At 37.8% G+C, this 12,221-nt stretch overlaps 3 protein-coding genes across 3 annotated transcripts; all 3 read right to left on the reverse strand.

Moving 5' to 3' along the window:
* Window positions 1-3,093: 3,093 nt before the first annotated feature.
* On the reverse strand, window positions 3,094-4,761 carry LOC130713098 (F-box/LRR-repeat protein At2g42730-like). The gene is made up of 3 exons (XM_057562902.1): window positions 4,558-4,761; window positions 4,229-4,470; window positions 3,094-4,078 (listed from the first exon to the last, which is right to left on the reverse strand). The coding sequence occupies exons 1-3, from the start codon at window positions 4,759-4,761 to the stop codon at window positions 3,094-3,096; spliced, it is 1,431 nt and encodes a 476-aa protein (XP_057418885.1).
* Window positions 3,232-10,281, reverse strand: LOC130728031 (uncharacterized). The gene is made up of 3 exons (XM_057579363.1): window positions 10,130-10,281; window positions 8,543-8,716; window positions 3,232-8,444 (listed from the first exon to the last, which is right to left on the reverse strand). The coding sequence occupies exon 3, from the start codon at window positions 7,078-7,080 to the stop codon at window positions 5,878-5,880; it is 1,203 nt and encodes a 400-aa protein (XP_057435346.1). The 5' UTR covers window positions 7,081-8,444; window positions 8,543-8,716; window positions 10,130-10,281; the 3' UTR covers window positions 3,232-5,877.
* Window positions 8,454-11,873, reverse strand: LOC130713105 (uncharacterized). Its single transcript, XM_057562908.1, has 3 exons — window positions 11,254-11,873; window positions 8,543-8,593; window positions 8,454-8,499 (listed from the first exon to the last, which is right to left on the reverse strand). The coding sequence occupies exons 1-3, from the start codon at window positions 11,871-11,873 to the stop codon at window positions 8,454-8,456; spliced, it is 717 nt and encodes a 238-aa protein (XP_057418891.1).
* Window positions 11,874-12,221: the final 348 nt, after the last annotated feature.

Below are 12,221 nucleotides of genomic sequence, written 5' to 3' on the forward strand. Positions count from 1 at the left end.
AGTTTTGCGTGATGAATTTGATTTGGTCATTTTCATTAAAAGTTGTAAATTCTCCCTTGCGAATTTTTTTCGAAAGCAAAATTATTTATTTATATATATATATATATATATATATTTTAAGTCCAAACAACCAGCTCAAAAAACGCAGGAAATTTGAAATCACCACCATGTTCCACAAGACCAAAAACAAACAAATTAAAGCCGTCAAAAGACCCCAAAAACCATACCACAAAAGTTATGTAAGCACCTCCAAGAGGCAATAAGAACAACCAGATGAAGAAGACCCTCAGTCAAAAACAATTAAACCTTTTTTCTTACTCTGCGAGCGCACTAGTCTGATCGTCTAATTTGTTTGTTTTTCTTAAAAGCTGAACTTTATTTAACAATAACAGAGCTCTCTAAGGGATATAATATAGGCATTTCAAAATATTGTCAAAAAATGGCCAGATAACAACCAGCCTAGAGCATTCTTGCTTTCCTTTAGGGCTCGTTTGGCACGCCGTATTAGGCATGATAGTATAAGCTTATACAATACATTATGAGTTTATCCATTGTTTGGTGATGACATTGTATTGTATAAGCTTATCCATCAAAGTCCCCTTATACGTTAAAATGACGTATTATTTAATCCATCATGTGAGTGATGGATAAGGCATGATAAGGTTGTGATGTATAAGTCACCATCACCACCACCCTCTATTGCTGCCAACTTACACCATCATTGGCACCACCACCGCCACCACCCGATCACCGTCGCCGCCACCACCACCACCACCGCCGCCACCCGATCACCGTCACTGCCACCACCACCACCACCATTGCCTCCACCCTCCACCGTCGCCGCCACCACCACCACCACCACCATTGCCTCCACCCTCCACCGTCGCCGTCACCCGATCACCGTCGCCGCCACCACCACCACCATTGCCTCCACCCGATCACCGTCGTCGCCACCACCACCACCACCGCCACCACCCGATCACCGTCGCCGCCACCACCACCACCACCATTGCCTCCACCCTCCACCATCGCCGCCACCTTACTAAGCCGCCACCGCCTTACCACCACCACCACACTCTATCGTCGCCAACACCACAACCACCATCGCTGCCACCACCGCCACCACCCGATCACCACCACCGCCACCACCGGTGTTGCCGCCACCGCCACCACCACCGCCGCCGCCCTACCGCCGCCACCGACACCACAACCACCACCCTATCGCCACCACCACCATAATCGTCGTCACCACTCTATTGCCACCACCGACACCACAACCACCACCCTATCGCCACCACCACCACCATTGCCTCCACCACCGCCTTACCACCACCACCACCACCCTATCATCGCCACCACCATCACTGCCACCACCACCTCCAACCTATCTCCACTGTCACCACCACCGCCACCAACACCAACCTACCACCATTGCCACCACCACCACCAACCTACCACTACTTCCATCACCACCGCCACCACCGTTATAATCATCTCCATATTTGATTTTTATTATATACCATTATTCAATACTTCATTAAACATAAAATTGCATCAATTTAAACGATATGGTAAATTATACAGAGTATGTCCAAACGCTGGATAGTATAAAAAAGTTATCAGGGCTTATACTATCAGGCCTAATACTATCAGGTCTTATACTATCAGGCCTTATACTATACGTCGCACCAAACGGGCCCTTAAACTATTAGCAAAAAAGTTTATTTCTCTAAAACCATGTATTACAATATCTGTACAATTAATAGCCTTCCTATAGAAATGAATCACATTTAGGGTATTATTAATTGATAAGATTCCAGGGCGATTTTATCATCTTCTACCCGCCCCATTGCTAAAGAAGAATCACTTCCAAAGTCAAAATTTTGAATGTTCAATAACAGAATTGCATAGCATTATAAATAGCATGGTCGATGTCTATTAGAACTAGTTATATAGTGACTCCAACAACTGTGATAACACCTAATATACTAAAAAAGTAATTCTTTTCTGCAGTTTCATTTCGTCGTTCATGTGAGCCGTGCTAGACGAAACAACATCAAATGGCACGATCCAGCACTACCATTAAAAATAAGCAATCTGAATGGTAGAAAATCCATTCTGTTAAACACAGTAACGGGGGTGGTGTGAATTTGACCACATTGCTAAGGGCTTCATACCTCCATTTACTCCAAGAGTAACTCTCTAAAGTTCCTCCTAATCTCATCCCTTCATTTTCTTAAAAGTTAACGGTTGTGATTATAATATCTTTTACCCTCACGTGACCACTATTCTTCCCAAAATTAGCAGCTTTGATTTCACACATAATTGCAACTTCCTCCCGGAATGAAAATTGGTAATCATCTTTGACCATTCTTACCCCATGATCGATGTTCTGAGAGCTCAAGGGCTCCATCTCCTCCAATTTGTATGTTCAATTTGTATCGAGTTTGTATGAAACACTCTGCACATAATAAATCCACATAAAACTGATTACAAAGTGCAAACTGATCGACAAACTGCCTCAAATCATAAACTGAAATAAAATAGATTTGGAACATATTTTCTAGTATAAGTTGAAATTGAATAAAATTGGAATTATACGGAAAGAACATGATTTTAGTTGTCTTTCTTATCACTGTAAAGTCAAGAAATGGAAGAACCTCTTATACCCAGTTCACGTTTCTCCATCGTAGGACTGAAATGGGAAAAATCAATTGGCTTTCCATTTCTATTGATTAATAGAAGAAAGAATAATTATTGACAAAAAAAAAAAGAAGAAAGAATAATTAGAGAATTCACAACCTTTTCATCTGAATTGTTCCTGGTTTTACGCAGGATTTTTCTCAAAATAAAAATTTAATTGCGGAAAGAAAATGAGATCACATGACACAAAATAGAAATTAATAAGAACCATTTGATCAAAATAAATTCAACCGTGAGGATTTGGAGTAACTTTTGAGACCTACTCTCTTGGAGTAAGCGAAGCCCTCATCATATAGCTAGAAGCTGCTACATTCAAAGAAAAACAATGGAAAGAAAATTAACAAAATAACTAACCTCAAAACATCACAATATGGCAGCAGATGACAGAGTTCATGACAGGGGACCATAATGATCAGGATGCATCCCTCGTGTAGTCATATTGATCCATTTCTTTTGTTGTTCACTATATTTCCAATGCATGTTATTGACACCAAACTCTTCCAGCTTCGGACAGTACTCTGAAGAAACAAGTTTTAGAATTTGGGAGGAATAGTGGTTAATATGAAGCTGGAGCTGAACCAAATTGGGTAATTTTGGAAGATCAACTGAAGAATAACCCTCAAGGCTAATATCACACAAGGACAGAAATTCAACATTGCGCATAGCTTTGAGAATGGAATACGCGTGAGTGTAAACCTCACGAATATTACTACTCCAATTGGGATCTAGTGTCATAAATACCTTAGCTTTCACTATGTTTTCCAAATGCCCCTCGAAATAGTCTTGGAAACAATCATATCCACCATCACTTTGTATAACAAGGTTGATTAATTGATTCTTCGAGACAATGAGGTTTGCTCCAGAATTTCGCTCAATAATCAAGTCCTCAAACCCATCACGCCACTCATGCTTCAAGTGGAAAAATTCAAGAGCTGGAGATCCGGAAAGAATTGCCTTACAAGAGGCTGGTTCACAATTTCGCAAGTTGAGATGCAACCTCTTGAGAGAGGAGAGTTGAATACAAGAAGGAACCGAGAGAGTAAATGAACCCTCGATCTTCAAATTCACGAGTGTGGTGCAGGTGAACAAATTGATGGGGAGAGAAACCACATTATTCCTAAGACGAAGCTCGAGATGAACCAAATTGGGAAATTGCGGAGAATCAATAGAGCAATGATGATTCACCTCCATCATTTCTTTCCAATCACACAAAAATTCAACATTTTGCATTGCGTTGAGCATGGAAACCACGTGAGAGTGATCATCAACTTTGTGTAGTGTCATGTATACATAATCATACTCATGAAGATTTCGCAAATTGTTTGAGACGATCAAGTTGCCTTGAGAATTTCGCTCAGCCCTAAACTCCTTAAGCCTAAGGTTATTTATTTCATTCAGATAAAAAAATTGAAGAGCCGGAGATCCGGAGAGAAACTTCTTACAAGAGGGTTCGCATTTTCGCACATTGAGATGCAAGCTCTTGAGAGAAGAGAGTTGAATACGAGAAGGAACATGGAGAATGAACGGACCTTCAAGCTTCAAGGTCACAATTGTGGCGCAGTTGAACAAGTTTGCAGGCACAAAGAAAACAGGCCCATGGTTCCGGTGTTGAGACATGAAAACATGCTCATAGTTCCGATTCCCGTGTTGAGCCATGGAAATACTCAGTTGCTCAACCTTTACGGCTATGGCTGCATCAACAAATTCTTGGATATGAAATAAGCAACAAGGACCGGTATTACGCTCGAGATCGAGATCATTCCACGGCTGCCAACAATGATGGATATTGCTTTTACATTTGATATGAAACCTAGTGATCGTTTTTGTTCCACATAACCTCAAGAACTCACTGACCTTGGTGTGAGCCTTGATAGTCATATCTGGCAAGCATACAAAGTCCAGCGCCGAAACCAATTTCCAAACATATCTCCATCTCTTGGACAACGAGCATGTGGCTATGGCTTCCTTGCTTGGAAGGAAAGACAGAATGTGACCCAGAACTTCATCTGATAACTCACTGATCCTATCCACTCCTTCTGATATGTTTATTTTCTTCATCGTTACAAGATTTATTTCCCTCAGCAAACCAATGCGTTATATATAACCAGATCGATTGGTATGGTTGAATATATTAATAAATCTTATTTTTATTTGAATTTGAATAAATTGATACGATTTAGCTATATCTGTAGATACAAAGCACTAATTAAGTTTCAATTTCAAATATGATTCTGTAAAATTTTAGAATGTTTGTATAAACCGACAGTTCTAAATACCGATCTGCGTTTAAAATAAGAAATTTAGCTATATCCTATGATTTCTTTTATTTTTTCTAACTTTTTATTTTTATTTTTAACGGTAAAAATAAAAGCTTTCATTAAACTCAATCAAAAGATGAAACATCCATGGACAAAAGTGGTGCAAGGTTTAAGGGATAACCCTGGTGCCTATTCCTAATCCTAATTTTTTTTGGGAGTTGGTTGGAATGTGTTCTTATCTACTAATAGGTTCTTGGTTCACGTGTCCAACTGCGGAAAATGCTTGTCAAAAAGCATTTGTAACTAATCGGGCAGACAATGTTTTTTCATGTTGTTAAGGAGTTGAACAATGAAAATCAATGGTGAGTGCTTGATCGAATTGATCGGGGCTTCTTTCTTTTACCTTCCTCACGTATGTATAAGACTGAATCCAATTGATTTTGAATTTTGAATTTTCTGATCCTTTACTTTTCAATGAATAATTCTCAAGTGGTTTTGAATCAACGATAACTCTACCTATAATTTCTTATTTTAAATTTCTTAAAAAGTGAATTCTCAAATTGGTTCCTAATTGTTATAAGAATCATTAAACTTAAATTAAAAATAACATAACAGCAATAGAGTTCTTAATTTTATGTCATATTAAAATCTTTATTTTTTCTCAAGTTTATGTTTATCCTCATGTCAATACAGGATAAAGAGAACGAATGTGCTTTTAAAAAAAAAAAAAAGAGAACGAATGTGATGTATAAAAATACAAAAATTACAAAAATGCTGGTAAACTAATTTGATAATTCCTATAAATGATGATAACTAATTTGGGAGTTCATTACATTCCCATGATGGAGTACGCTTGATATATAACTCTTTGGGGTCAATCCTTAAAATGTGGTCCAGGTTCAGAACTCTGCCTCTGTTACAATTCACGCCTGTCATTGAGCCAATACTTTTCCAGCTTGGGACACAGGGCACGATCAGCAAGTTTTAAATACGGCGAGTGATCAAGGTCTGTAACATGAAGATCTAGGCCAACTAAATTGGGAAATTGTGGAAGATCATGATCATGATGAGACAAATTATACATATCACTTTTGAAGGCATCATTCAGGGATAGATATTCAACATTACGTATTGATTTGAGAATGGAAAACGCGCGAGATTGGACTATATATCTTTGATAGGGCTTACTATGCAGTGTCATAGATACCTTAGCTTTCACTATGTTTTCCAGATGACCCTCCAAATAGTCTTGCACATAATCACAACCACGATCACTTTGTATAACAAGGTTAAGATAGAGGCTCTTTGAGAAAATGAAGTTACCTAGAGAGTTTCGCTCAATCCTTAACTCCTCAAACCCATCATACCACTGCTTCAGATAGAACACTTCAAGAACAGGAGATCCATAGAGAAACTCCTTATAAGAGGGTTCGCATTTTAGCACTTCGAGATGCAAGCTCTTGAGGGAAGGGAGTTGAACATAAGAAGGAACGGGGAGAATGAACCAACCCGCAATCTTCAATATCACAACTGTGGTGCAGGTGAACAAGGTTATGGGGAGGGAGACCACATCGCTCTCAAGATGAAGCTCGAGATGAATCAAATTGGGAAATTGATGAAAATCAAGAGAGGAATAGTCAACCATGCTTTGATTCCAATCCCACAAGGACAGAAGTTCAACATTACATATTGCTTTGAGAATGGGAAACTCCTGAGAGGAAACTTTATACAATTTGATATATACCTTAGCTTTCACCACATTTTCCAAATGACCCTCCAAATAGTCTTGGACATAATCATAACCAGGATCACTTTCGATAACAAGCTTGTGTAATTGGTTGTTTGAGACGATGTGGTTACATCGAGAGTTTCGCTCAATCTCAAGGCCTTCTCCTTCCTTCAGGTAGAACACTTCAAGCGATGGAGATCCAGAGAGAAACTTCCCACAAGAGGGTTCACATTTTCGCACATTGAGATGTAAGCTCTTGAGAGAGGGGAGTTGAACAGAAGAAGGAACGGGGAGAATGAATGGACCTTCAAGCTTCAAGGTGACAATTGCCGTATAGGTGAACAAGTATGTAGGTACAAAAAAAGGCTCATCATAGCTCTGGCATGACATGGAGATACTCAATTGTTCAACCTTTACGGCTATGGCTGCATCAACAAATTCTTGGATATGATCTAAGCTAAGCAACAATGACCGGTATTACCCTGGAGCGGCTGCGAACATTGATGGCTATGGCTTTTACATTTGACATGAAACCTTGTGATCCTTTTTGTTCCGCATAACCTCAAGAACTCACTGACCTTGGTGTGAGCCTTCATAGTCATATCTGGCAAGCATACAAAGTCCAGCGCCGGAACCATTTTCCAAACATATCTCCATCTCTTAGACAATGAGCATGTGGCTATTACTTCGTTGCTTGAAAGGAAAAATAAGATGCGACCCAGAACTTCATCCGGTAACGCACTGATCCTATCAACTCCTTCTTCTGATATGTTTATTAACTTCATCGTTGCTTGATTTACTTCACTTATCATAACAAGGCGTTATTTATATATAAAACCAGATTAACTGGAATCATTGATCATATTCATAAATTTATTTGAAATGTTAGTTTAATATTATATTTGAATTTAAATTGTACGTTCAAAAAAAAAGAATTTAAATTGTAACCAAAATAATATTTGAATTTAAATTAATTGATAAGATTTGGCTAAATATGTTTTTTTTTTGAAATCGCTAAATATGTGGATAAACTATAAAGCGTTAATTTGTTTCAATTTCAATCTTTTTATTTATATGTGATAATCTTATAAAACGAGAGTTTTTATTTTTAAAATTAGAGATTAGTTATTAAAAGCGATCTCTGTGTCTAAAGTGTTTTTACTTTTTAGTGGCACTTATTTTGTCAAATTGTGGCACTTCATAAGGACTAAACTTATGTACTCCTACTATTTTGGCTCAATTGCATTTTTTGTCATCGACATTTTCTTAATTGTACAATTTTAGTCATTAACAAAAGAAATTAGCAGTTATTGTCCCCTTTATTTACTGTCATTTGCACTTTTGGTTTTAATTTCAGTCAATTTCCATCCATAATTGAACGAAATATACGGTAAATGCAGGGAAGATCATCGACTTGAGAGGATTGTTAATTTGGTGGAAAATAGTCCATAGACGGCGAGGTTTGCGTGAGAAAATGCGACCTGCACAAAGGGTGTAGATTACGAAAGTATGACCTGCTTCAGTGAAACAGGGGAAGTAATCTGCCCACTGAACTCAGGAATGCTAACAATTTATTTGCACATTTCTCTCTAGAATTTTCACACAGCTGCACTGGAATTTACTTTAAAAATGCTCAATTCATTAAGGGGGGGAGGGGGGGGGGGGGGGGCTTGGGAAGTACCTGAATTTCTTCAGCTTCTTAAACATTTTCATTTTAAGCAAACCAATCAGCAAGGAAATGCAAGGATCAAGCCCTGCAATGTTTAAGCCAAGCAACATTCAGACCTTTTCCTCCATAGCTGCTTACACCTGAAGAAACAATGAAAAGCTAATATTATATGTTACAACATACCTGCTAGAGCTAGTTTTCTCCAATTTAAGACACTTCCTATCAAGAATGAGCCTGATGTTCCAATAACAATCATGAGCTGCAAACAATTAGAGTCAAATCCAACATTCTTCTAAATGAAAGCTTTGACGTGGAAAAGATTATAAACTGCAAGGAGATAATCATGACCTGTATGAACTGCAAAAGATATAATAAGAGAGGAGAAAAATATTATAAAGTGAGTAGAAGTAGCCATGAAAAAATAGTGTGTGATATAATAAGACCTCATTGATTACAAGGCAATGGCATAACTGTCTACACTCAAAATCTAATAAGTACAAAATATAAAACAGAATACAACTTCAACATTCATCCAAGTTCAGCGAAATTTTTGAGACAGCAAGTTTGACCGGATAGTTTAAAGGTAGAATGGCTAAAACCTCTACCAATGGAACCTTAAAATTAATTAGAACTTTCTTAAACCTCATCATCAACCAAGCAAGAAAACAAGAAGATAAAACAGAAGGTTCAATTTGAAAGTTCAGAAAAATGAATTCACATATCTTTTATTTGCGAGTATCCATATCTCCTTATTTTATTCAAATGGATCATTTAGGGATCGGATCACATAACATGCAAGAGATTTTCTCATTTAGATATTTAAACCGTTTGGGAAGCTTTGGAAATGGTATAAATTGAAAGCAGCATCAATGTCAACAATCGGAAAAACCATTATTTCAAAAAATTCACAAGGAAAACAATATTAAAAACCTTAGGAGAGAGGGAAAGATTGAACAAAATCAAAGTTCTAGGGTTTTTTCCATTGTGAAAACCTGAAAATATTCATAAATAAAACCCTCAACCTTGACATTTGGGGGGAATTTTTTGGAAAACTGTTATCCGCCGAGATTTTGGCCAGGATCCCAACCGGGATGGCCGGGACAGTGAACTAGGATGGGATGGGAAAATTCATCCCGGGGCATGGCTGGGATGGGATGGGAACCCTGGATCCCGCCTGGATTGACAACTTAGATCTTGCATATATATTGATGAAAAAAATTGTGTGAGAAAATTATGAAATAAGCTGACCAAGCACAACTATGACAGTTCACATATTAGATCAGAAACCTTAAGTAATATAAGTATATAACCTATAGGATTTCAAAGAAAGAACATAGAGAATTAACAGAAAGAGCTAAACAAATGAAGATGTATAATTGAAAAAACTGAAGAAAATGGAGAATGAAATTCTCCCCAAGTTTTTTTTCCTTCACAGAGAATCTCTTCTTTAATTCTTAAACAATCAACTCTACAGAATGAATCCCTACCTACCTTGATTTCCCCCTAGTTATCTACCAATCCTTTTGAATCCCCTTCTAGCTAACTATCTAATGGACTAACAAATTAACTTCACAATGACTCAGCAATTAGGGAATAGCACATTGCCATTATCAAAATGAGTACAACCATATACATAATCTAAAATCAAACAGGGAATAATGGAGCCAAAGACATGAAGCTGAAACAATTATAACAATGACTAAGCGATTGCGGAATAGCACACAACAGCATGTTACAATTATCAAAATGGAAACCAGCGAAAACCTATACCTTTGAGCTGCAACTAAAGGAAACAAGCTAAACAGAGAGAAGAATTGCAACTGAAGTGTGATCAGAAAATAGATAAGGGATTTTCACCACAAGAGCGAGAACGAGAGCTAGCGGGTGCGACACGAGAGAGAGAGAGAGAACGGGAATGAGGAGAGATTTATGTCAAGTAACTAATGGTTATAGTTTTGCATTATCTAGAAGTTATTGCTGAAAGTTGAAAAACTAGTTGAAAGCTCATAAACTAGCTAATAGTAAAAAGTTTAGAAGCTAGTTGATAGCTGACAAGCTGAAGAGCTAGCGGTAACCTTATAAGTTTATAAGATAGCTGAAAACTGATATAGCTTATTTTCAATTTATTTCAATAAATTTCTAAAAATAGTTTATGGATAAGTGATTATCTCATAAGCGTTTATGATGATTTATGATTATAAACACTTAATTAAGTTTTTTTTCCAAATGGAGCCAAAAAAATGTTCAACAAGCTAAAATTGTAAAATAATATTTTTTTTTGTTACAAGAGAAAAACAAAATTGTAAAGTAATATAAAAAGACATATTTGTATAATTGCAATACATAATATAAAATGGTTAATCATAAAATTTTATTAAAATGATAAATAAAAATGAGAATAAAGAGTTCCATAAACATTAAGTTTTAAGCTATAAGCTACCTCGGGTAAATTCTTTTAAAAAAAAATATTAAGTTAGTCAAGCTAATCAGATAAGTTTTTTTTTTTTTGGATAAGCAAAACTGTATTAGATGATAGAGTACAAGGGGTACTCCAACCTAAATACAAGAGAGGAACAAAATACAAAGACAAAAAGAAACTAAAATCCCAGACAAGGGACAAGACCAAATGCAAAGCCAACAAAGAATTAAAATCCAACAAGCGTAAGCACACCCAACCTAGTGACACCAGCACCCATCAAACTAAGAGTAAAAGACAAGATTCTCACAAAACAGACAAGCACCACGAACCACACCAGATACAATTATGCAGCAGTTTGAAATTGTGCAACCACCACTCAAAGAGAACATTCCTCCACGACAATGAAAGTACCTTAGGCACTACGCACCACATCCCCACTTAGCAGTGTTGGATACACAACATGGGATTTGAAAACCATTCAAATAATGAGTTATCAAACCCTCCCAATCCAGCTTTACACCATTGCCATGACCTGAGCTTTATTAAATCCAATAATTTGTTTAAGTTAACAGCAGCTGATCTGAAAATCACGTCATTGCGCTGGAGCCATAAAGTCCAAAGCATCGCCAACCATATGGAGCTCAAGCACTGATTCTGTTTAATATTCCCAGCAAATTGAAATTGCAGAAAGTGTGCCTTAGGATCCATAGGCAAGACCGTAGAGTAGCCAAGCCAATTAGAGCATCCACGCCAAACATCATAGATCAAAGGGCAAGAGAAAAACAAATAGGAGCAAGATTCTGTTGCCTGCACACACAACTTGCAGATTGCTGTTTCCTGAGTGTTAAAGACATTCCGCTTCAGCAAGTTCTCCAAGGTCGGGACTCGATCCAAGAGGCACCTCCAAGCAAAGGCTTTCACATTGGAGGGTCCAACAGAACGCCAAAGAGTCCTAAAAATAGGATTGGGAGGCTGCTCACTAGGTACCTGCAAAAAAATAAACGCTGAGTTAACAGAATAGCTGCCATCTTCACTTGGCTTCCACACCCACTTGTCCGGGACACCTTCCAAAAGAGGAACACGAATAATGTCCATGCTTAAGGCTTGCAACCAATCTAATTCCCTACCCGCAAGCAGTCTCCGCCATCGGAAATCCCAATTCCAAACACCCTGGCTCCAACCTCCACACTCATTAATACTAGCCCATTTCAACTTCGACAAGTTATACAACCTATAATATTTCTCCCTCAGAATCCCCACCCCAGTCCAGTTCTCCAGCCAGAACCTGGTATGATTTTGTTGGCCCAATATTTTGGCCCAAGAAAGAAAAAAACACATTCGGCCCAAAGCACCCACGGTAGTCGAATTCGGACTAAAGAAATGAAAAGGAAAATGCACCAAGTTAAAGAGGCAGCCGAATTCGACAATAGGAACTATTGCTAA

This window comes from Lotus japonicus, chromosome 1 (genome assembly GCF_012489685.1).
Source record: "Lotus japonicus ecotype B-129 chromosome 1, LjGifu_v1.2".
NCBI classification, from domain to species: Eukaryota; Viridiplantae; Streptophyta; class Magnoliopsida; order Fabales; family Fabaceae; genus Lotus; species Lotus japonicus.

Coding starts and splice junctions, on each gene's coding strand:
- LOC130713098 (XM_057562902.1), bottom strand. CDS start 4,761: ATGAAGAAAATAAACATATCAGAAGGAGTGGATAGGATCAGTGAGTTA. Junction 4,471..4,557: donor CTATCAAGGCTCACACCAAG/GTCAGTGAGTTC, acceptor CATTGTTGGCAG/CCGTGGAATGATCTCGATCT. Junction 4,079..4,228: donor ACCTTGAAGCTTGAAGGTCC/GTTCATTCTCCA, acceptor AAATAACCTTAG/GCTTAAGGAGTTTAGGGCTG.
- LOC130728031 (XM_057579363.1), bottom strand. CDS start 7,080: ATGTCATGCCAGAGCTATGATGAGCCTTTTTTTGTACCTACATACTTG.
- LOC130713105 (XM_057562908.1), bottom strand. CDS start 11,873: ATGGACATTATTCGTGTTCCTCTTTTGGAAGGTGTCCCGGACAAGTGG. Junction 8,594..11,253: donor GATAACTCATTATTTGAATG/GTTTTCAAATCC, acceptor TTGGAACATCAG/GCTCATTCTTGATAGGAAGT. Junction 8,500..8,542: donor GAGAAAACTAGCTCTAGCAG/GTATGTTGTAAC, acceptor TTGTTTCTTCAG/GTGTAAGCAGCTATGGAGGA.